The following is a 26,512-nucleotide window of genomic DNA, read 5'->3' as shown; positions in this document are numbered from 1 at the left end:
CATCAGAGGTCTTTTCCTAATTACAGAAGTCTGTGTTACCTTGTTACAGTGTCTTTTATTTACTCCATTGCCCTCAGCATAAAATGTAACGCCTCTTGTTGAATCTGCCATTAACCTTCCTTCAGATGAGAGTTGCCTCACCTTTTCTAATCATTACATTTTACCATGATTCCATTCTAATAACTCTGAACCCTCCGCAGCTGTAACATTTGCACTGATATGGTGCACAGACATTGATTCAATACATCCGGTGAGATTTAATTGATATCTTAGTAAGGTTTAGTATATCTTGTTATATTTTACTTTGTGCAGTTGGTATCATTGGTTGTTTACTGCAACATATGGAAATAAGAGGCTCAAGTTTGAACCTTGCACAGATGATGCACTTCCGTATCTATCGATTTAGATTTATTTTGATAAAGGTTATGGTAACTGACACAGGGCTAGAGGTCTGAATGGCCAGCTCCTATATGCAGGTAATGTGAAAAATTGGTGTTGTAGATAGCAAGAAACATAAGTTATCAATTAGATGGAAAGTTTAACAGAGCAGTGGCAAATGGGATTTAGTCCCAATGCTTTTTGGGAAGGCAAACACATAGTCCTTTCCTGAGGAGGGTACTATAAACAAGAGGGTATAAGTTTAAAATTGCAGGCAAGAGATTTAAAAGAGACATTCGGAGCAGCTTCACATTTTTTTTAAAAAGGTGGTGCATATTTGGAATGAGCTTCCAGAAGTAGTGGTTGAAACAAGCGCATCAGCATTTTTAAAGATCATCTAGATAGGTACATGGATAGGAGAGGTATAAGAGAGTTCTGGCCAGATCAGGCAGATGTGACTTGTTCACTGGACATCACAGGCATGAATGAATTGGGCCGAGAGGCCTGTTTCAATGTTAGATGACTATAACTCCATGACTCTAAAAATTCTTCAGAATGGCCACTTACTATTGCCCTAACCCCCCACCCTGTTTTCTCCTCAGTCTGCCACACATACTAACTGCCAACTTCTATTTGCTTTCAGTTCTGGCTCTTGAATTCTAACAATAGGCTGGCTGTCATTTCTGGTGCCCTCCTTTGCTCTGTGACATATATTTCCTCTTCATACACTGAAATATTGGATTTTTATAAGATTGGCTTTTTTGGAACAAGATTGAGAGTGGAGTAATCTGGGGTAATATGCTAATAGATAAAACTACAATAAGAGGTGTTCTGATACCTAAAAGAAATGGCATATAGATGAAAAATATTGCCATCAGGAAGAGATGACAAAGCACGAGAAGGAAACAAAACGTGAAAGGAATTTCAGGATAAACATTGTTTGCATTTGTATTAGGAAAACTTTGATGGACAATGACAACCTGCCCAAAAAGAGGATAGTGATAACAGTATAAATGAAAATAACAAATCATGCAAATATTGACCAGTTTTATTTCAATGAAATGAATTGATATCCTGAACATCATGAGAAATTACTTATGTAGGGATTGGGACTTGCCGGAATTAATCTCAGGAATATATCAAGGGTAATTGAATTGGTATGAATCCTCATTATTTCCATTATAGTATTCTGAGGGAAGTTGGTGAAAATATGTACTGAACTATTTTTTTCTAAATTCTCTTGCATAGCATCACAGGCGTATAAATTCCAAGTTTTTTCCATTGAACCTGTATCACACCATATTTGTAAATAGGACAGTATCTCAACTTGAATTGGAAACTACTCTTTCAGTTGGAAACTTGTATGCCATTCTGTTGTCTAGGGATGATGGAGGAAAACCAGTATAATCCATTTAGCATAAAATCTTTAGGAAAATAGTTCATAATTAAGGGTAAAGTGCTTGAACACTTTGACAAGCATTTGTTTGTAAAAGATGGGTTATGTCTAACAAAACTGATTTAATTTTTTTGGTAGACTGATGTAGCAGACAGAACTATCCATAGGTGGTATTTTCGTGGACCAAGAAAGCACTTGATAAAGGCCCTGAATGCTGTCAAGTAAAATTAAACTTTTGGAATTTGAAAGCAAATTATTGACTTGTCTACAGAATTAACTAGGCAGTGGAGACAAATAATAGGGTAAATGGGAAGTAATCAAATTGGCAAGCCATAACCAAGGTCCTGCGAGAATCTGTGTTGAGTCATCCAATATTCACTGCTTATTAATGATAGTATAGAAACACAGATGGCCAAGGTTGCTGATGGTGCTAAGATGAACAGTGTTTTAAGCAATGTAGATAGAAGTACTAAATTATGAAGAAATGGTTCAAGCTATGGCAATTAAATGTCTGTTGACCTAAAGGATAGAAGCATGTATTCCCAATTGTGGGAATTGCTAAAAGCAGTGGGAGATCTGAAGAGCATAAAATGTCATTGGCGGGCTCAGAAAATAATCAGAAAAACCAATATAATCCCTGCCATAATATCTAGAGGACTGGATTATACAAGATTGGAGCATTATTGTGAGGATGGGTAACAATTCCCCTCAACAATATAATTTTAAAATATAGCAGGCTCTGCACCAGCTGATGACACGCTGTTTCACTTCATCATTTCTCTGACTTCAGATTTGTCACACTTTTCCTTTACACTTGTGTACTGATAATGCCATTAAACAATTTTGGATGAAAAAAAATTGTAAGTATGGGAAGCATTTACTTTACAAGAAATTGTTTGAAGCCAAGTGGAACCTCAATTTTGTCTTTGACCACATCTGCTTCACCAATTTCAAGTTTACTTGTCATTCAACAATACATGAGTACTCATTAATACAAAACAGCATTACTCCGGAGCTGTGTAAAGCACAGTACCTACAGTCATATACAGCACAAGGCACATAACACATATAAAATAGCAAGCATATGCAACATAGCAGTAATATACACACAAAAAAAAAGTCTAAGTTCCTGAGTCATGAATGTTGCAGCAGTCTGCAGTTGAACACAATGAAGCTAGCCTCCTGCCAAGTAAACACTGGGGTTCAGCACAGACTCCAGTATGACGCCGTTCCATGGTGCCTCCTGCACTACAGTGGAGCACCCAACTCTGACACCACCCCTGGGACACTGCAAACAGGTGATACAGTGGTTTGAGGCCTAGGTCTAGTCCTATTCCTTGCTGCAACCAAAGCCACGCTGCTCCCCTATCGCCAGTTAACTAATTAATTGGACTTGCAATATTCCACGCCACCAACATCCAATGTGGTCTTGCAATCACAAGAAAAGTGATTAAGACAATTATTTGTTGTTAGGTTGACTATTCCCATCTCTATAACATTATAAAAATTTGCCTTGGCTCAGTCCTGATGAATGCATCTCCATCTTGTTTTTTCCATTGCAGAAATATGCTCCATTCTTACCTTATTCCAGCTGTGGGTAAACCTCTCAGTTCTGCTGTTAGCACTACAAGCTTGCTTGGACTTCTAACTGGCAGCTCATTTGCTACTTTCCATTAACTCCAATTTGTCCAAAAACATTTGGTTTTCATGCATTCATTCAAGTCTTGCAGATTTGTTACCACTACCTTTCTGTATTACCTTAACTCCAGTCCTTCTGATATCACACATTTATAAAATTCTCATTCTTCCTGAAATTTCTTCAAAGACCTGTTCCACCTTAGTTCCAGAATGACCTCCAGTTCTAAAACTCTTGTATGGTTTTATACTCTGGCTTGATTCTTGAATGTTCCAACAATCCAGACTTAATGCTTTGGAATTGGAATTCTCTCTTTAAATATGTGTCTCCCATCCCTTTAATAGCATCTTTAAAGCCTAGAGAAATGAGACAACAGATGCTGGAGTGGGGGGGCGGGGGGAGGGAGACAATATGCGGAAGAACTCAGCAATAGGGCAGGGTCTGTGGAGGGAAATGGACAGTTAGTTGCTTGGGTTTAGACATCTTAGTTCAGATGAGGAGTCTTGATCCAAAATGACGATGGCCCATTTCCCTCTATTGATGCTGCCTGACTTGCTGAGTTTCTCCAGCAGTTAGTTTCTTTGATCTTTTTGTAGCCCAATTTTTCATCTGAATTATGTCTATATTGCCATACTACCTTGCAATGGTTTGCCATATTAAAGATGTTGTATTAATCCAGTTCTCTGAAATTAGAAGTTTTTTGTTTGATGAAGATCTTTACAGGCAGTTGATATAAAATCTGTATGGGTAGCCTACTGCTATCTTGTGTTGATCAGCTGATTGATTCCTGAAATAATTGTTCAGCTGGTTTCTTGGTCTCATGTCCAGCAACTGCTTTTTGACCTGTATTCAGGTTTTATAATTTATTTAGAGATTATGGCATGGAGTAGGCCCTTTGACCAGCGTCACCCGGCAACCCCCGACAACCCCGATTTAACCTTAACCTCATCACGTTACAATTTACAATGACCAATAACTACCTACTATATCTTTGGACTGTGCGAAGCAAATGAAGCACCCAGAGAAAACCCACACATTCCGCAGGAAGGACATAGAGAGACTCCTTACAGAGGATGCTGGGACTGAACTCTGAACTGCAAACCACACCCAAGTTGTAATAACGTCACACTAGCCTTTGGCCCAGACTCCAGCATTGCTTTGAATATTTTTGAATAACTTAACAAAATATTTAACTGTAAATGTAATTGTGAAATATAAGTTTGCATATTGGGCCAAATATATGGTCCATAGCTATGGTGATATTCATATCAAAAATACTATGGGATGAGTAGGGCAGGGATGATTAATAAGTGCACCAAAGTCATTTTGTTCAGGAGGACAGTACTGGAAGCTGAATAATTTAATAGCTTTGTTCCTTTTAACCTTCAGAAGCTGTGTGCAGTTGTTGCTGTAAATAGTGTTTAACTATGTTATTATCTAATAATCATTTTCCTGTACTGTTTGAAAGCATTATGCAACTATATTTTACCCTTTTCACAAAAAGCGTTTTAATTGCAGATCATCAAAAACCCACCCGGGACTCATTGTTCACATCAGTGACAACCCAATGGATGAAGGCAAGGTATATGATTTGCTCAAAGGGTAACTGGTTAATTATTGCCTCAGTGGCAAAGAAATGTGCAATACTTTTGTTGGGGTTGGATTTTGAATCTGTTATACCATTCATGTGTTTACCTAGTTTCCTACATTCATTCCTGCCAGCTTTCTCCTGTTCTTGGCTATGTTCCATCTAAAACTGTATCTTTTTATGCGTGTTAATTACTTTAGTTCCAAACAATTTCATTAACTTTTTTTGTCATTGTCAAAGTCAAAAGATCCAGTCACCTTTGTTCACTGCAAGGTTTAGTTTTGGATATTTATAGCTTTTAGTGAAATATTAAAAGTTTACTTTCAGAAAAATGTATAAAATGAGAAAAAATATATATAAGCATGCTATTGCCACACAAGCTTACTGCAACATTTAGTATGATAATTGCTGATCTGGTGATTAGCCTCACCACTTCCTTGCCTGGTGCTCATTGTTGATTCCCTTATGTTTAAATATCACAACTAGTGCTCTCTGGGGATCGATAAACACTTCTCCCACACCCCAAGAAAAATTAGATGTGCAACGTCAAGACCTCTAAAATTTAAATATTTCATTAAAATTACCTCTCTTCTAAATTCTAAATCTACTCAGTTTTTAAAACATCTCCTTCATTCAGCACTAAAACTAGTGAAACCTCTCTGTAATGTTATACTTTCATTTGTTTTATATCTCTGTCTGTGCTTATTTTTACTTTTATATGGATTCTGTTGCTGTATAAAATTGCATTGACGAATAGAATTCTCTGGCCCAGTTTTGTTTCTATCTGATTCAGTATTAAGAGTTTGCTATGCACGATTTTAGCGATAGTATTGCGAAAGCATCAGTTTATGTTAACGAACTGGTTATCAGCTTTAAGTATTTTCTGGAATATCAGCTTTTCAGAATCTCTTCAATCGTCCTGAAACAAGAAAACAGTAAAAGAACAGTTAAACTAGAGGCAATAAAGCCTTCTGTGCTTTTTCCTAATTCTAAATATATAAGAGTATAAAAGACCTAAGGATACCTTCGTCTGAAACAGGCACGTATTAGGTTTTCGAAATAGTTTTTTAAACATTTTTCAAGGTGTTTCATAGGAATATTAATCACATTTCATATTGTGCTGTGTATATCAAAGGCAAAAATAATTTAAGGAAAGATTTCCAGAAATTAGACCTGTTCAGCTGAAATCATGGATGCTGGTGGTGAGCTGTATAAAATTGTGATGTACAAAAGACAATTAGTGAAATGTAGAGCACAATGCTAGGGAAAAAAATAGTAAGTACCAATTAAGAAGAGATTCCTATGGAGCATCAATTTCAGGTCCTTTCCAGCAATGAAAAGTATTAATACAATGCCTAAACTGAACTAAACCTTTAGATCAAGAAATTTGATGTGCCAGTGTGCTTGTGGCATATGGGAGACAGGTGCCTTTTATTTGCAATGTTAGATATCGATATCACTTGCCTCTTCACTGCGTGTTTTTCCAGCTGTGTTTCCATACCTGTGCTGCTTTCAGAAATGCTAAGGCTACCAGGTTCTCAGATCGTGCAGATGTTTATGTAACTGGTAAGTCTAGACCTTGAACTACAGTGAAACATTTGCAAAATTTTGGGCAGTTTCTCAGAGATGCTTTTAAGCATCTAAAGCCATCTGTAGCCAGTAGACTTGTGAGGAAGCTGTGTTGGAAGCATCTAATGCACCAGTTCTTGTCTTTGAAGTTAGTGATGCAGGAGCCATAGTTCCTGCAAGTGTTTTTGTGCCACCTGTAAAATGGGCTGAATATAACTCTCCAATTGAATGTATAAATGATTGATTGTGAGCTTATAAATCTTATGGACGTGTGGAAGGAGTAAATTCGTATCGAAATTAGTTGGCAAAAGCTTCAAATGGCATATTAAAATGAATAAAACCCACCTCAGCACTCGATTGTGGAGGCCCCACTGTTTGAATGTAATTGTCCAATCTATTTTTTCACATGGCCCTACTGGAAGAAAAGCAAGGAACTATCCTGATTTTTCTGGCCACATTTTGTACTTGCATCAGCATCGAAAATTGATTTCTTGGTCCTTAGTATCAATGCTACATGTTGGGACTATGCTGCATGCATATTGGCTGTTGTTTGCCTTTGTTATTGCAGGGACTACTCAACATAGTTAATTTGTGGTGAAGCATTGTGAAATATCCATAGGATGTAACTACACAATATGACAGAAGTTCTGTTGTTATTTCCCTTAGATTAATCTTGCACAATGTTGATCCTCTCCATTTGTAGGATGTGAATGCTTGCCATCTTCCTGTCTGTAGAATAAATGTCAGCAATTTTATATGACTCATTCTATGACTATTTAACCTCCCAAGCTATTTCATTGTGGAGTTTGCAATGAAATAATCGAATACCACCTTGTCCTTTAATACAACAGATTCATATTGCCATGTGATTTCAAAAATTATAAAGTCATCATATTCCCTGGAAGTAACCTACTTGAGCTGACAAAAATCTAATCTTATTCTGACTTTTCTGTGGTTGAAATTGTCTTGAATCAAATTATTGTTGTCAAACTAAAACTATCTTAATGTGATCTTGATCCTTCTGAAAACATCTTCATGGAACTTACTTTGTTTCATTGATCGCATTGTTAACCCTTGCATGCAGTGAGTTGTTCTCGGTCATTCATCATTCAGTGTGTACTTGAGATTTGCTCCTCATTCCGTAAAAATTGTGTGATGCCATTTGGTAACTGACATAAATCATAGATCCAGTCAATCAAAGTTTATCAGTCAAGGCTCTGTATCCTTTTACCACATTGTCTGGCAAAATGAAAGTTAGTTGAAGTAATAGACACCATTTTTGTGGAGAGGGTATACTGGGGTTCTTCAACCATATACAAGGGAAAAAGTGTTACCTATTTTCAAAGTTGCACAATTCCAATAGGAAAACATATTCATGGTTTAAAATCAGTTGATGGTAGTTTTTTACCCCACTGTCACAATATGTAATTCTGCCACTGAAAAACAGAAGACTCTTTGTGACATCTTCAAATCAATTGAGTACTGATTGACTAATAAACAACTTATTGTTGCAGCATCAAACAGCTATTTTCTTTTACTCTGGAGACCTCAGATTGAAAATAGGCTTCTTTTATTTGCACAGAGAGGAGTGGGATAGATGCAAGCTTTCTGTGTTTGTGATTTTTAACTTGTAGGTGGACAGCATGTTTCACGTCCTTGGCATAAGTGGGGAGAAATAGATTGGGGGTTTTAAAATATTAGAAGATAAAGTTGCAGGGCAAGTATGTGTTTTTTTTTATAAAAAACACCTCGATTTTGCTGCACGAAGGACATCCTAGCGTTTGGCTTTGGACTGCTCCAGATATCCAGCTTTTGATTTATTTTCTTTTGCTCACCCAATAGATGAGTGATATTCTTTTAAAATTCTAAAATATATCAATTGGGCACACCAAGTTATTATCCTTTTACCTGTAGAATATTTAACAGAAAAATTTTGAGTCACATTAAATTTTCCTTTTTTGGATGAGAAAGCATAGTATCATCTTGAAGTAAAATTAAATATTTTTTTAAGTAATATGTTCTGTTTAATGGCCATTTTCAGATTCCATCTATGTGAAATAGCTTTTATTCTGATACTCAGACTTCACCTGGTTTTTTTTTCCCAGTAGGTTGTTTTAAGAAATAAAAAAAAATCAAAAGATCAGAAATCCTGTTGCACTATGGATTAACATTTGACTAGCAGTCAGAATTCTGCTGTGGGTTGTGTGGATTCCCTTCATCTGCCTATTTCAATTAATAGAGCTATTACCAATAGTGCTAGCAAATAAAACTTACCATTGACATGCTGACTGAAATACAGTTTGATTTCTACCTAAGTCACTGTACTGTTTTCCTCTTTTCGGTCGTGGTCCTTTCACAGAAATAGGAGCAGGTCAGCATGTTTTGCAATCAGTGATTCACCAAGCTCTCTTGAAGTCTTTTGATTATATCTGCTAGGCACAAATCAGAAATATAACAGAATATCAAGCAAATTGCTAGAGGAGCTCAGTGGGTCATGCAGCATTGGTGAAGGGAAATGCACAGTTAACTGATGCCCATACGAAGAGTTTCAACCTGAAACAATGTCCATTTCCCTTGAGAGATGCTGCCTGACCTGCTGAGTTCCTCCTGCATTTTGTTTGTTGCTCCAGATTCTTCATCTGCAGACATTTGTGTCTCCATGTAATAGAGTATCCACCATTTGCCCAGTCAAGTACAGCTCTGATTATCTGAAAAACACCATCATGGACAAGGTAACTTGCTTGATTATTATCCCAACCACCACCACCACATTAAATATTTACTACGTACATAATAGTTATGTTTTCCCTACATAGCATCCATTGGATGCATGTAGCAATTCACCAGTACCAATTTAAAAACAATGCACTGACTTGAGACTTTGACCAAGGCAGCTGACATATGGGGCCACCATAGGTCCAGGTTTTCCTCCAAGTTCACAAATCCTGATATGGAACAGTGCTGCAGTTCTTCAAATATTGCTAGTCTAAATTGTAATATTCCCTCCAAACAGCACATCTTCCATGAAGGCAACTCATAACCTCAAGGTCAATTGCTAATGAGCAATACTAGTTAAAGCATTTCCTCTTCACCAGTAGTTTCCATTTTCATGAACATCCTCTGGACTCTCTCTAATGCCAGAATATCTGTTAGATAATGGGCCCAAAACTGCACACAATATTTCAAGTGTGGTTAGACGAAAACCTCAGCCATCACATATACTGTAGTCCTCTCAAAATGAATACTACAGTGCCTACAAAAATTACTCACACCCCTTGGAAATTTTCATGTTTTATTGTTTTACAATATTGAATCACATCGGATTTAATTCAGTTTCTTTGACATTCATCAACAGAAAAGAATTTTTTTGTGTCAAAGTGAAAACAGATCTCTACAATGTGATCTAAGTTCATTACATACATAAAACATAAAATAATTGATTACTTAAATATTCACTTCTTCAAGTCAGTATTTAGTAGATGCATCTCTGGCAGCAGTTACAGCCTTGAGTCTGTGGATAGGTCTCTATCAGCTTTGCAAGTTTTCCCCATTCTTTGCAAAACTGCTCAAGCTTTGTCAGATTGCTTGGGGATCATGAGTGAACAGTTCTTTTCAAGTCCAGCCACAAATTCTCTGTTGGATTGAGGTCTGGACTCTGACTTGGCCACTCCAGAGTTGTTAAAAACAAACTTGGTTGTTTTTAAGCCATTCCTGTATAGCTTTGGCTTTATGCTTGGGGTCATTATCTTGCTGGGAAAACAAATCTGCCAAATCGTAGTTTTCTTGCAGGCTGCATCAGGTTTTCCTCCAGGATTTCCCTGTATTTGGCTGCATTCATTTTACCCTCCACCTTCACAGGCCTTCCAGGGCCTGCTGCACTGAAACATCACCACAGCATGATGCAGCTTGCACCAAACATAGCATTTAGTCTGATGGCCAAAAGCTCAATTTTGGCTTCATCAGACCATAGAACCTTCTTCCAGCTGACTTCAGACTCTCCCATGTGCCTTCTGGCAAACTCTAGCTGAGATTTCATGTGAGTTTTTTTTTACAACAGTAGCAGTGACTTTCACTTTGCCACTTTTCCATAAAACTGCGACTGGTGAAGCACCCGGGCAACAGTTGTATGCACAGCCTCTCCCATCTCGGCCATTGAAGCTTGTAGCTCCTCCAGAGTTGTCATAGTCTCTTGGTGGCCTCCCTCACTGGTCCCCTCACAAGATCACTCAGTTTTTGAGATGGCCTGCTCTTGGCAGATTTATAGCTGTGCCATATTCTTTCCATTTCTTGATGATAGACTTAACTGTACTCCAAGGCATACTCAGTGTCTTGGAAATTTTCTCATATCCATTTCCTGACTTGTGCTTTTAAATAACCTTTTTGCAAAGTTGCTTGAAGTGTTCGTTTGTCTTCATGGTGTAGTTTTTGCCAGAATACTGACTCACTAGCACTTTGACCTTCCAGATACAGGTGTAGATTTTACTACAATCAATTGAAACACCTTGACTGGACACAGGTCTCTAAAATCAGATTGCCATTTAACTAATTTTGTACTTCTAAAACCTATTGGCTGAACAAGAGATTATTTGGTATGTTACATTAAAGGGGGGTCAATACTTATGCAATCAAGTATTTTTTGTTTTGGGACAATATGAGTGAGGTTGATGTTCCGGAGCATGTTGATATTAAGGGGGAGGAGGTGTTGGAGTTGTTACGAAACATTAGGACAGATAAGTCCCCGGAGCCTGACGGAATATTCCCCAGGCTGCTTCACAAGGCGAAGGAAGAGATTGCTGAGACTCTGGCTAGGATCTTTATGCCCTCGTTGTCCATGGGAATGGTACCAGAGGACTAGAGGGAGGCGAATGTTGTCCCCTTATTCTAAAAAGGTAGTAGAGATAGTCCGGGTAATTATAGACCAGTGAGCCTTGCGTCTGTGGTGGGAAAGCTGTTGGAAAAGATTCTTAGAGATAGGATCTAGGGGCATTTAGAGAATCATGGTCTAATCAGGGACAGTCAGCATGGCTTTGTGAAGGGCAGATAGTGTCTAACAAGCCTGATAGAGTTCTTTGAGGAGGTGACCAGGCATATAGATGAGGGTAGTGCAGTGGATGTGATCTACATGGATTTTAGTAAGGCATGTGACAGGTTCCACATGGTAGGCTTATTCAGAAGGTCAGAAGGCATGGGATCCAGGGAAGTTTGGCCAGGTGGATTCAGAATTGGCTTGCTTGCAGAAGGCAGAGGGTCATGGTGGAGGGAGTACATTCAGATTGGAGGGTTGTGACTAGTGGTGTCCCACAAGGATCTGTTCTGGGACCTCTACTTTTCGTGATCTTTATTAACGACCTGGATGTGGGGGTAGAAGGGTGGGTTGGCAAGTTTGCAGACGACACAAAGGTTGGTGGTGTTGTAGATAGTGTAGAGGATTGTGAAAGATTGCAGAGAGACATTGTTAGAATGCAGGAATGAGCTGAGAAATTGCAGATGGAGTTCAACCTGGAGAAGTATGAAGTGGTACACTTTGGAAGGACAAATTCCAAGGCAGAGTACAAAGTAAATGGCAGGATACTTGGTAGTGTGGCGGAGCAGAGGGATCTGGGGGTACATGTCCACAGATCCCTGAAAGTTGCCTCACAGGTAGATAGGGTAGTTAAGAAAGTTTATGGGGTGTTCACTTTCATAAGTCGAGGGATTGAGTTTAAGAGTCACGAGGTAATGATGCAGCTCTATAAAACTCTGGTTAGGCCACACTTGGAATACTGTGTCCAGTTCTGGTTGCCTCACTATAGGAAGGATGTGGAAGCATTGGAAAGGGTACAGAGGAGATTTACCAGGATGCTGCCTGGTTTAGAGAGTATGCATTATGATCAGAGATTAAGGGAGCTAGGGCTTTACTCTTTGGAGAGAAGGAGGATGAGAGGAGACATGATAGAGGTGTACAAGATATTAAGAGGCATAGATAGAGTGGACAGCCAGCGCCTCTTCCCCAGGGCACCACTGCTCAATACAAGAGGACATGGCTTTAAGGTAAGAGGTGGGAAGTTCAAGGGGGATATTAGAAGAAGGTTTTTTACTCTTGAGAGTGCTGCACTGCCTGAGTCAGTGGTGGAGGCAGATACACTAGTGAAATTTAAGAGACTACTAGACAGGTATATGCAGGAATTTAAGGTGGGGGGGGGTTATATGAAAGTCAGGGTTTAAGGTTCAGCACAACATTGTGGGCCAAGGGCCTGTACTGTGCTGTACTATTCTGTTCTACATTTGTAAATTAACATCACTTTGTATGCACAGCCTCTCGCATCTCTTTTCTCTTTGACACGAAAGAATCTTCTTCTATTGATCAGTATCAAAAAAAAAAGTCAAATTAAATCCACTGTTGATTCAATGTTGTAAAACAATAAAACATGAAGACTTCGGGGGGGGGGGGGGGTGTGAATACTTTTTATAGGCACTGTAACATTGCATTTGACTTCCTTACCACTGACTCAACCTACAAGTGAACCTCCAAGTAAATTCCTTTGTATCGCTGATATTTGAATCTTCTCCCCATTTAGGCTATGTCTTTATTCCTTCTACTAAAGTGCATGAACGCACACTTCCCTACACTATATTCCATTTGCCACTTCTTTGGCCATTCTCCCAATCTGTCTAAATCCTTCTGCAGACTCCATGCTTCCTCAATACTATCTGCCCCTCCATCTATTGTTGTATCATCTGCAAACTTGGTTTCAAAGCCATCAATTCCGTCATCCAAGTTGTTGACATATAAATTGAAAAGAAGAGATTCCAATACTGACCCCAGTGAAACGCCAGTAAATGACAGCCAACTAGAATAGGCTTTATTCCAACTCTTTGCCTCCTGTTCGTAAGCCAATCTTCTATTCATGCTAATATCTTTCCTGTAATACCATGGGCTCTTGTTAAGCAACCTCATGTATAGCACATTGTCAAAGGTCTTCTGAAAGTCCAAGTAAACAACATCCACTGACTCCTTTGTCCATTCTGTCTGTTATATCCTCACTGTGGTAAGCAAAATGTGCCAACAGCCCCGTTCACTTCTTTATAAACTCTCTCCTTCTACGCAATCCACTGTTTCCTTGGAAGTTGTAACACACAAAATGTATTCAATTGTGAAGATGTTGTTAAGTCTACATTTAAAAAGTCAGGAGTCAAAAGGTTGAGCATAGTGGAACTAATGATCTGAGTATTGACATTGTAGCCATTAGTAAGATTTGGTTGCAGTAGGGGTAGGACTGTCAGCTCAATGTAGCAGGGCTTTATTGTTTTAGATGTGATAGAGCAGGAGAGATTAAAGGCGGGGGGGGGTAGCACTACTAATTCAGGGAAAATGTCACAGCAGTGCTCAGACATGACAGACTGGAAAACTCATCTACTGAGGTTTTATGGGTAGAGCTGAGGAATAAGAAGGGTATGACCATGTAATCAGGTTATATTACAGAGTACCCAAAAATCCATGGGAGCAAATTTGTAGAGAGATCGCAAACTGTTGCACAAAACGCAAGGTTGTTATAGTAGGTGACTTTAACTGTCCACATATTGACTGAGACTCCCATACTGTAAAAGAGCTGGATGGGAAAGAGTTTGTCAAGTGTGTTCAGTAAGTCCCAACTAGACAGAGTGCAATACGAGATCTCCTATTAGGGAATGAGGCAGGGCACGTGACAGAAGTTTGAATAGGGGGGACACAGTGCATCTGGTGATCATAATGCCACTAGTTTCAAGATAATTATGGAAAAAGATAGATACGGTCCTCGGGTGGAGATTTAAAATTAGAGAAAAGCCAATTTTGATGTTAACAGAAAGGATCTGGCAAGTGTGGATTGGAACAGGTTGTTTTCTGGTAAAGATATACTTGGTAAGTGGGAAGCCTTCAAAAGTGAAATTTTGAAAGTATGGAGTTTGTATGTTCCTATCAGAGTAAAAGGCAATAACAACAGGTTTAGGGAACATCGATTTTCAAGAGTTGTTGAGGCCCTGGTTAAGAAAAAGTTGCATAGCAGGTATAAGCAGTTAGGAACAAATGAAGTACTTGAGTATAAGAAATGCAAGTGAACACTTAAATAAATCAAGAGGGTTAAAAGAAGGCCTGAGCAGACAAAGTTAAGTAGAATCGTAAGAGTGTCTACAGATATATTAAGAGCCAACAGAGAGCAAGGGGCAAAATTCCTCCTCTGGAAGATCAGTGTGGTAATCTATGCATGGAGCCAAAAGAGATGGGGGAGATTTTAAATAGATTTTTTGCATCTGTATTTACTCAGAAGACAAATACAGAGTCTATAGAAGTGAGGCAATGCAGCAATGAGGTTATGGACCCTATACAGATGAAGGAGGAAGAGGTGTTTGCCGTCTTGAGGCAAATTAGGGTGGATAAATCTCAATGCCTGACAATGTGTGTCCTCAGACCCTCTGGGAGGCTAGTGCAGAAAAAGCAGGAGCACTAGTGGAGATATTTAAAACATCCTTGGCCATGGGTGAGGAGCAGGAGAATTGGAAGATAGCTGATGCTGTTCTGTTTTTTAAGAAAGGTTAAGGGGGGAGGGTTAAGGGGAGGGGGGAGGGTTAATATCACTTTTCTTACTATTTTATTATTACATTTATTCTTGTAATTTCTAAAATTCAATAAATAAATAATATTTATAAAAAAAAGAAAGGCTCGGTAAGAATAAGCCAGGGATTTATAGGCCGGTGAGCCTAACATCCGTATTGGAAGTTATTAGAAGGTATTCTAAAGAACGGAATATATAAGTATTTGGATAAACAGGGACTAACTTGGAATAGTCAACATGGCTTTTTGTGTGATACATTGTGTCTTAACAATCTTAGAGTTTTTCAAGGAAGTTACCAGGAAAGTTGATGATGACAAAGCAGTGGATTTTGTCTACGTGGACTTAGCAAGGCCTTTGACAAAGGACATGGGAGGTTGTAAATTGGATTTGACATTAGCTTCACTGGAGAAGCCACAGTGGTAGCGATGTTTGGAGGGCTATGGCTAGTGGTGTGTGCAGAGTTCGGAGCTGTTGATATTTATCATCTGTATCAATGGTCTAGATGCTAATGTGGTAAACTGGATCAGCAAATTTTCAAATGACACCAAGATTGGGGGTGTAGGGATCGGGACTAGCTGGAAATATGGTCTGGAAAATGGCAAATAGAATTTAATGCAGGCAAGTGTGAGGTATTACATTTTGGAGGACCAACCAGGGTAGGTATTATTTGGAAGAGCAACACACACAAATGCTGGAAGAACTCAGCAGACCAGGCAGCATCTATGGAAAAAGTACAGTTGTCGTTTCGAGTCAAAACCCATGGTGAATGATAAAACAATGAAGGTAGAACAGAGGGATCTGAGAATACAGATCCATAATTCCTTGAAAGTGGTGTCACGGGTAGGATAGTCGTAAAGTTGAGTACAGCAGTTGGGATGTTTTGTTGAAATTGTGTAAGACATTGGTGAGGCCTAATTTTGGAGTATTGTGTGCAGTTTTAGACACCTACCTACAGGAAAAATGTAAATAAACTTGAAAAAGCACAGCAAGATTTTACAAGGATGTTGCAGGGACTTGGGGACCAGAATTATAGGGAAAGGTTGAATAAGTTAGGATTTTATTCCCCGAGAACATAGAAGATTGAAGGAGGATTTGATAGAGCTATACAAAATTGTGAAGGGTGTAGATGGAGTAAATGCAAGCAGTGTTTTTCCACTAAGATTGGGTGAGCCTGCAACTAAAGGTCATGAATTAAGGGTGACAAGTGAAATGTTTTAAGGGGAACGTGAGGGGGATCTTCACTTAGTTGGGTGGTGAGTGTGGAACAAGCTGCTATCGCTGGTGGTGGATACAGGCTAGATTTCAACATTTAAGAGAAATTTGGATTGGTATTTGGATGGGAGGGGTATGGGTGGCTATGGTCCAGATACAGATAAATGGGACTAGACAGATTAATGGTTCAGCAGACTAGGTAGGCCAGTGGGTCTGTTTCTGTGCTACAGTGTGACTCTGAAGTTTAGTTTTTCTTCCAGCTGGGTAGACTTCTGAGAAAAGTACTGTACATGACCTTAACAATTGCTGTGCTAGTTATTCTTTGTTTATATATTGAATTCCAAACTATATTTTTGTTTCAGGGCAACTTGATGCATGAAATGTATTGCCTTGCTATTTTACAGAGAGGAAGGCAAAATCATTTTGATACACGAGGTAGAGTTTGAAGTAAAGCTATTCTTTCATAAAATGACTCAAGTGATAGATTACTCAAATATAAATATTGGGCAACTGTGCTGTTAATATTTGCATATTGCATTATATTTCTCTGTTGACTCTTTGATAAAACATTTTCTTTCAAAGTAAATGTGTAGATACTGAATACAAGAGAATCTATGGATACTGGAAATTCAGAGCAACACCTTCAGAATGCTGGAGGAACTCGGCAGGTCAGGCAGCATCTATGGAAAGAAATAAAAAGTTGACGTTTCAAGCTAAGACCCTTCATCAGGACTGAAAAGGAAGGGAGAAAAATAAGGTGGTGGAGGAGGGGAAGGAGTACAATCTGGAATGTGATAGATGAAGCCAGATGGATGGAAGAGGGGGTATAAAATGAGGAGCTGAGAGGTATAGGTGGAAAAAGTAAAGGGCTGAAGAAGAAGGAGTCTGATAGGAGAGGAGAGTGGAACATAGGAGAAAGGGAAAACAGGAGGGGCATCAGGGGACAGTGATAGGCAATTGAGAAGATAAAGGGTAAGAGGGGAGCCAGAGTGGGGAATGAATGGAAGAGGGTGGGGGGGTAAATATTATCAGAAGTTAATGGAATCGATGTTCATGCCATCAGATTGGAGGCTACCCAGACAGAATGAGGTTTTGCTCCCCTATCCTGAGAGTGGCAGTAGAAGAGGTCATGAACCAGTATGTCAGAATTGGAGTGGGGATTGGAATTAAAAAGGTTGGCCATCAGGAATTGTTTCCTAGGGTTGGTCTTGGATAATTTTCTCCAGGCAGTAAGACTTGTGGACAGATTTTCTTTCTTTGATCTAACCTAACCCTAGTTGCATTGAATCCAGTATTAGTTCCTCAAATGCTGACCAATCTAAGCTACAGAAGATATAAAACATGTAGTATCTAATGAAGGAACAAAATGGCTGACTAATTAAAAATGATCCCATGTTACGGCCATTTGGTTAACAGAAATTTGCCTTTAAAAATTCACAATCACTATTCAAAATTTTGAGATATGGAATAAAGTTTGCTCCAATTAAACCAAGTGGAAGGAAGATGGTAAATAAATACATGAGTTTGATGAAGCTTCTTCGCATTGGGGAAATCACAATTTGGATCATTTTCTAGGAGTACAATTCCTCCTCATAATGAGGGGTTGATTGTACTAGCTGTACCTACACTGGAAAATCATTTTACTACCTCCACAAAAATTTGTGAATGTGCTTAGGTTGGCATTCCCAGTCATAAGTGAATCTGGGCTACAGAGAGCATTTTTATCATGTTATGTAACTTAATAGATTGTTCATCTCATGGAACCCATTTCCATTTCCTTCACAGTAAAATATAGCACACATTAATTACACATTGGCAGTAATCTGCATTACCACAGAAGAGCAGAAACAAATGTTGTTTGTTTCTGCTTTTCCAACATCCTTAACTATAGTCATTACAATGCAACAGCCCACTTGATCTGTCATGTTTGTAATAGCTGTGGAGTAATAGAATGTAAATTTCACTTTTTATGGCCTTTCTTTTTTCAACTGTTGCGTTCTCTTCTAGTATACAGTGCCAACTCATCCGTGTTCCAACAGCAATTTTTTTAAAAGCAGTCTTTATTGAATACCAGCCAATGATTTAGAGGTAGGGCGGCACATATGCAGTTTGTTAAAATGAAACAACAAACAGTACTTCACCCAAAAATAACAGGGTAACTTCTGCTGAAAACTGCAATAAATAGTGAATAACTTGCATGCAAATTATGTGCATAAAATCAAACTGTAATCTATAGAAGTCTTGTTGCTGACTTTGATTTACAGGGTAACTTCCCATCTGTACACTTTAGCCTAAGTATTGTTATGAAAAGCATTTTTGAAAAGTAATTTTTCCTAATTTCTCTTCAATCTTTGATCTAAACTTTTCTTTGTGTACATGTTCATAAGTATGTTTTGAATTTGGTTTTTCAGATTTATATTTAATACATGCCCTAATTTCTAGCCCCAAGTTGCATCATCTTACATACAGGTCAGGAAACCAATTTCTTCCTTTGATCTTTCCTATCTTTTGAAACTGGAAAAGTTACATTGAATAACATTAGCAAGATGCAATATACAGGAGAAGTCCAATTAAATCCCTTCATCATTCCCACTAATATTTGTTTTCTCTAATTATATATAATGGTCATTATTAAACAGCAGCTTGGCAAGTGCTTTGAAATTATTTTCAGTTGTTATTATCAACTATAACTGTCAATATGAAATACCTTGCACCTTTGGCAGTCATCACTGCTTGGCCTTAGCACTTGTCACTCTGCCAGCATTTTTTTTAGTAGGACTGCCCTAATAGATGGAGCAGTTAGTTATTGCACTACCTTCCCAGCATAACAATCCTGTAGGATTTTTCATTTAATAACAAAATTGCACACAACAGTTTCATCAGTTCTAGCCTTGAGAAGTATAATTCATGTCATGTTCAAATGAGATGTTAAACTGAGAGGGAAGATGGCAACTCAGATTAATAACAAAAATAAGTAAAATATAATGTACTGGAAGAAACAGTGACTGTGTAATGCAAATCTGAATAGGATGCAAAAGCAGTCAGATGCTCAGTTACAGATTGACATATGTTTGAACATAGCAGGTCAAGTTTTCAGGGCAGATAAGAAACTATCAGATCGTTGGTGAATAGGGGCATAATACCTCATTGTTATTAAAGGCATGGGGTATAGATGTATCTGTGGGGCAAAACCTAGCTGATGTTCAGACTAGGCAGATCTTGCTTGTCCTATAAATCTAATTTCTCTTGTATGGTATCTCTTATTCAGTGATGCATATATGGTTAATGAATGAGAAAATGCTATTGCTTGGATCCCTTTTTGGGCATCATAATTTGTAGGTTACATTAACAGTAGATAACTGGGTAAAAGAATCTGATATAGCAGAATGCTGGAGTAATCAGTGTCCAAGTCAGATTCTCTAATCTTATTTTCCTTTTGCAAAATTAATTTTCAAGATTAAATATTTCTGTAAAGTAATGGAAAACAATTTCAGATTATACAGCACGCTTAGAGTAAAGCTGATTCTTGCTTCTTGATTCTGTTCACATTTAAAAGAACACAGAGTTTCTAATTTTTGAACAGCAATTGTTTTTTTCAGAATGAAAAGGGCAAAATGTTTAACTGTGGTAAATAATAGATTGATGACGGTCAATGTCTGCACTACAGAGAGTACTCCCACATGTGATGGCAAAATTGAGAGGTTGGAAACAAAGTGGTTGTAAAAGCTAAGCTCTGATTGGTTCTTTGAAAACAAGTATTCCCTGGTGATCTGTACCAGTGCCTCAGCATTTCTTCAGATGACTTAGTTAAAGGATTGGTGATTCATACATCTACATTTGCAGATGGCACTAAATTAAGGAAGAGAGTAAATTATGTTGATTGTATTGATGAAACAACAAGCTGTATAGACAGGAGCAAATTAAACAAGTGATGGATTGCATTCAATGTAAGAAAAAGTCCTACTCTCCTGACTTTCATGACTCAGTGTTCCAAAGCACTTGACAACAAATGAAGTACTGTTTTTATTTATTTTGTTTTCAGGATTTGAGGGTCATCTTTTATTACCTATCTCTAATCTCTAATTAGTGAACTGAATTATAGTCAAGCAAAATGAGTAAAACACGTTCTCTCACACAAAAGACTAAATTCGTCACCATTAAGTACATTTATATGGAATGCTGCTCATGAAAGCAGTAGCCATCATCAAAGACTCCCCACATCAGCCCATGCCCACTTCTCATTACTACTATCAGGCAGGAAGTGCAGAAACCTAAGGTCCCATACCATCGGGTTCAGGAATAGTTAATACCCTTCAACCATCAGGCTTCTGAACCGGTATGGATGACTTGATCCACTACTCAACTGATTCTACAATCTACAAATTCACTTTCAAGGATTCTTTACAACTTGTTTTCAGTATTTTTATCTGCAGTTTGTTTTCTTCTGCACTTTTACAACCAGCTCTCACAAATTTGTGAAAGCTGGACAAATAGAACTTTCAGTCTGGAGCAAATAGCTTGTAAATAAGGAAGTGTCTTGAGACAAAGTAACTACTGATTGTGTTCAGAATAATAAAAATTAAGCTGGCCCACATTGGGCCAGCAGACCTTCCCACCAAAAGCGTCTCCATATGACACCTGCTCTACCTTGTTTTGTCGAATAAAGAAGCTGCTTTGTATCTACTAGTAACTCTCTCCAGCAGTTTCATTCACGCAACAACATTTGGTGTCAGGAGTGGGATGCCTTCGTGACCCATCGTGTGGCCAGCGATCTGAGCAGTCCAAGTGGGTGAGTTTTTTTTTTAAAAATAGCACTCACACTTGGATCTTTTCAGGTTGGTGGTACACGAGAACACAGGGTATCTCAAACACGGAGAGCTGAACTGGTAGATATAAAAGTGATGTGTGTGTGTTAATGTAAGACAGGAAACTTTGTGTGTTAATATGACGAGATGGAGCCACCAGTTGCAAAGGGTGGTTACTGACGGTTCGGGACGCCATAGTGAGAGCGTGTATACTCATTCGGAGAGCTGTATTTCAAGCGTATATGTTTTGCGAGTGTGATGCAAAGGAACACAGCAGGCATCATGAGTTCAGATGCTCAAAAGTGGCAGATTGCAGAGTACATACTCTGCAGTTTTAAGTATGTGCTGTGTGTGCTGTATATGTATGTGCTGTTTTGTGTAGTGTGGGAATTAGTGTGGAGATATTTCAGAGAGATGTTTTACCCAGATGTATCTGCCAGAATGGCACCTATTGAGATAAAGCAACGTCAGGTTGAGAACCCTGATGATCCAAGCCAGCTCTTGACCTTGATTATGACCATTCATATGCCCTTCAGCCCCGGGGAGAAACAGAGCATTTTGTCTGAGTTGCCCTCACTTAAAGTCGCATGTGGGAATTCGGAATTCTGGCATAATCTTGAGGAAATGGTTGAAATTCACCAGCTGCACCCTAAAGATATACACGTGTTGGTAAAAGCGAAGTGCCCAAAGAGTATGTAGGAAAGTATGGGCCAGGGGGTGCAGGATGGTACATGGGCAACTACCGGGAGTGCCAACAGTGAAGAAAGATATAACTCTTTAAAGGAAAAATGAGGCAACGACTGGGGGGGAGGCGAGAGTAACTGGGGAGTGATAATGGTAGTGGCTCAGAGAGCTGATGAGACAGCCACGGATTATGCAGAACGTAAATATCGAGCATATGAGGAGTATTGCCGGTTGGATAATCCAGGGAGGGACGACCAAGTCTTCCTGAAAGTGATGAAGGAAGGCCTGAGCTCAGTCCACCAGGAAGTTTTAGATTTAGGCATAACGGTGGGGTCGACCTACTTTGCGATAGTTTTATGTGGCCAGTGAGAGAAACTGAAGAAAGTGCAAGAGAAATCGTAAAATGGTGATAGTGGATGCAGCTGCTGTGATGTGCTAGAAAGTTTGTTTTGTTTGCCAGTGACCAGGGCATGAAGCAAGGAACTGCTCGAATAGACGTGGGAGGGTAAAGGAGTTGATATGCTACAGGTGCGGCCTATTGGGACATGGTTGGAAGCAGTGTCCAAAAACAGAGGAAAGAAAAACAGGTGAACATTACAGCAGACACACAATCTCTCACCCCACCGGTGCTCAGACTGACCAATCTGACTGCCAATCAAATCATAGAACAAGTAAAGACTGCTCCTACGTCAGAAGAAGATGTGGCGGCAGGCCCCACTACCAGTGCTGGTAGCCCGCAGATGTACATAACAGCATTGTAAGGGGGACGGCAATGCAATATGTTAGTGGACACAGTGGCATCAGTATCAATAACAGACTTACCGTTGCCAACAACCGGACAGGCTATTTATATTAGGGGTGTAGGAGGGAAAACAGTGAAGGCAGAAAGAAGCAAGTCGCAAATACAGGTCCACAATCCCTTACCCAAAATTCTGAAATCCAAAAAGCTCCTAAAACCGAAGTTTGGTTTGCCAACAGCTGACATCACTCAGGTGTGACGTGGCAGCGCTAGCAGAGGCCACCAGATGTCAGTTGTGGCTCAGTGCTCATAATGGTTACACGTGCATTTGCTGTTCACTGATATTTTGTGTTCACTGTTGACTTTGTGTTTAATTTCACTGTGAAAATGTCAAAAAGAGCTGCAGATACCCCTATGGGTAACAATGAGAACAAGCGAAGGAAGCATCTATCATTATCAACGCAGGAAGTGGAGTTATTGCAGAAGTGGTGTCTGTGCGGTGTCTTACTGAAGAATATGGTGTCGGAACTACCACTGTATATGATTTAGAGAAACAGAAAGACAAGTTACTGAAGTTTTATAGTGACAGTGATGCTCTACATTTATTCCAATAAGTCATTTACCATGTGTTTGATTCAGTTCGTTTGAAGCTATATATTTTTATGTTTTATTGAATGTTTTTGTTGGAAGGAAAATATTTTTCTTGTCATTGTTCCCTAAACAATACAGTATAACAACTATTTACATAGCATTTACATTGTATTAGGTATTATAAATAATCTGGAGATGATTTAAAGTATACAAGAGGATGTGCATAGGTCTGGAGTTCCGCCGGGTCCTAAAGTCCACCACGCACTGAGATAGGTTAAATAAGGGACTTAAGCATACGTGTTTTTTGGTATCCGCGGGGGTTCCCGGAGCCAATAAGGAGGGATTCTGAAATCCGAAAAATTCTGAATTCTGAAATGCAACTGGCCCCAAGGACTTCGGATAAGGGATTGTTTGCCTGTACTGGAAATTGGGGTGGGGGGTGGAGGTGGTTTCAGCTTCCAGTGTATTTCTGGAAAGGGTACATTCAGGAAAGGGAGAAATAATATGGATAACCACAACCAAAGGAGTTGAATGACTTCAGACCTGTTGCCTTGACGTCGCACGTTATGAAGACCATGGAGCGGCTGATAATACAGAGTCTGAGGCCACAAACCAGGCACGCCCAGGATCCTCTTCAGTTTGCGTATAAGGAGAAGGTGGGAGTGGAGGATGCTATTACGTATTTGCTGCACAAATCACTCTCTCACCTAGAGGGGGTCAGTTGTGCTGTGAGGATTACATTCCTTGACTTCTCTAGTGCCTTTAACACCATCCAGCCCAAGATCTTAAGGCACAAACTAACGGAGATGGGAGTAGACTCTCACATGGTGGATTGGATAGTGGACTACTTGACAGATAGACCTCAGTATGTGCGGTTGGGAGACTGTAGGTCTGACACGGTGGTCAGCAGCACAGGGGCGCCGCAGGGAACCGTACTCTCTCCGGTCCTGTTCACCCTGTACACATCAGACTTCCAATATAACTCGGAGTCCTGCCATGTGCAGAAGTTCGCTGATGACACGGCCATAGTGGGATGTGTCAGGAATGGACAGGAGGAGGAGTATAGGAAACTGATACAGGACTTTGTGATATGGTGCAACTCAAACTACCTGCGTCTCAATATCACCAAGACCAAGGAGATGGTGGTGGACTTTAGGAGATCTAGGCCTCATATGGAGCCAGTGATCATTAATGGAGAATGTGTGGAGCAGGTTAAGACCTACAAGTATCTGGGAGTACAGTTAGACGAGAAGCTAGACTGGACTGCCAACACAGATGCCTTGTGCAGGAAGGCACAGAGTCGACTGTACTTCCTAAGAAGGTTGGCGTCATTCAATGTCTGTAGTGAGATGCTGAAGATGTTCTATAGGTCAGTTGTGGAGAGCGCCCTCTTCTTTGTGGTGGCGTGTTGGGGAGGAAGCATTAAGAAGAGGGATGCCTCACGTCTTAATAAGCTGGTAAGGAAGGCGGGCTCTGTCGTGGGCAAAGTACTGGAGAGTTTAACATCGGTAGCTGAGCGAAGGGCGCTGAGTAGGCTACGGTCAATTATGGATAACTCTGAACATCCTCTACATAGCACCATCCAGAGACAGAGAAGCAGTTTCAGCGACAGGTTACTATCGATGCAATGCTCCTCAGACAGGATGAAGAGGTCAATACTCCCCAATGCCATTAGGCTTTACAATTCTACCGCCAGGACTTAAGAACTTTTTAAAAGCTATTATTAATGCTTTTTGAGATAGTGATTTAGATGCATATCATATTTTTTACTGAGTTAAGTATTGTATGTAATTAGTTTTGCTACAACAAGTGTATGGGACATTGGAAAAAAAGTTGAATTTCCCCATGGGGATGAATAAAGTATCTATCTATCTATCTATCTATCTAAGTCAGGGGCAACAAACATGCATAATATAACTTCATCAGTATCTGCCTAATACCTGGTGGTGCCACAACTCTTTCCTCCCGATGTGTCCAGCTCTCATCTGGTGCCTCCTTTCTTCACCATTTCTCCTTCTCTTCTGCCTCCACTTCTAAATATAATTTTACTGAACTGGCTTCCGTCGTTTCTTCCTGCACACTCGCAATTTCAATTGCCTTTTGTTCCTCTACTGCCTTATTCGCAGTAATGCCCTCAAAGGGACTGGTGGTGGCCAGGGATGTTGAGAAATTCTGCCGCTGTTGCATCATTTGTGCCCAGCATAATCCTGGTAAGGGCAGAAAGTTACAGCTGACAGATCAGCAACAGCCAAGGGGACTCTGAGAAAATATCCAGATGGACTTTACGGGGCCCCTACCCCAAAGCAGGGGGAAAGCTGCTGTCAAATAACTATGGATCACTTCACTGGGTGGGTAGAGGCTTTCCCAGCAAGGGACTGCACTCCCAGCACCGTTGGAACAGATTCTAGTTCAGGAAATCCTCCCAAGGTGGGGAATCACAGTTCAGGCGGATTCAGCTCAGGGAGCACATTTCACAGGGAAAGTGATGAAGGAAAAGTGCCAACTGTTAGGGATTTGGCAACAGTTCCACGTACCCTACCACCCCCAGAGTTCAGGAGTGGTAGAAAGGATCAACCGAACAATCAAGAACACCTTGGGCAAAACTATAGCTGAGACGGGAAAGACATGGGTTGATGTATTAACAGGAATCCTGATGAGATTTTGCGCAACCCTGAACTGCACGTTGGGTCTCAGCCCCTACAAATTATTGATGGGGCGTGCAATGCGATTCCCCTATTACGGTTTGTGGGGAGCCTGGGGCTTACAGGGATAGAATGACACAATATGTGAAAGATCTTTGTAACCAACTTAAAGTGTTAAAGGACTAAGTGAAACAACAGCAGTGAATCGCTGATCAGAGAGAGCTAGAGGGAAAGGAGATAGTCCTTCCACAGCCCGGCAACCAGGTCATGGTGAGGGTGCTGCCAGAAAGGCCAGGGTTTGCCCTTAGGTGGATAGGACCACAGATAGTACTCTTAATGAATAATACTTGTGTCTGTGTGCAGAGTAGGTGAGGCAGCCAGTGGAAACACTGGACTCAGGTTAAAGCTTACAACTCACCCTCTTGTTGCTCTCACAGACAGAGCAGGGGTTCAAGTGTACCCAGTAACCATGTAACTACAGAGAACCTAAGAGAGAGGAACACCAGCCAGCCATGCCATAGCTGATGAAAACATACCTGAAGGAAATGCAAAGGCAGAAGACCCCAAGAGCGTGGCAGAGGACACAGAGTGTGACAGAAAGCAGTGAATAGCAAGCTGAAGTGTGATGATGATGGTACTCTGTTATATAGGCTGGTTTCTGAAGGTAGATGATTAGTTTAATAGCATAGAATAGAAAAGATA

At 39.8% G+C, this 26,512-nt stretch overlaps 1 protein-coding gene across 6 annotated transcripts in view; it reads left to right on the top strand.

The window, feature by feature from the left end:
* The window catches only part of stxbp5a (syntaxin binding protein 5a (tomosyn)), a 220,186-nt gene that overhangs the window by 51,841 nt on the left and 141,833 nt on the right, over positions 1–26,512 (top strand). For all 6 annotated transcript variants that reach the window (XM_073051464.1, XM_073051461.1, XM_073051467.1 and 3 more), the window contains exon 6: positions 4,929–4,992. In XM_073051464.1, coding sequence (XP_072907565.1) covers positions 4,929–4,992 — 64 coding nt within the window. The remainder of the gene's footprint in view (positions 1–4,928; positions 4,993–26,512) is intronic.

The sequence above is a fragment of the Hemitrygon akajei genome, chromosome 7 (genome assembly GCF_048418815.1).
Source record: "Hemitrygon akajei chromosome 7, sHemAka1.3, whole genome shotgun sequence".
Taxonomy (NCBI): domain Eukaryota; kingdom Metazoa; phylum Chordata; class Chondrichthyes; order Myliobatiformes; family Dasyatidae; genus Hemitrygon; species Hemitrygon akajei.
Note: the sequence above shows the minus strand (reverse complement) of the source record. Positions and strands in the feature narration are given on the sequence as shown.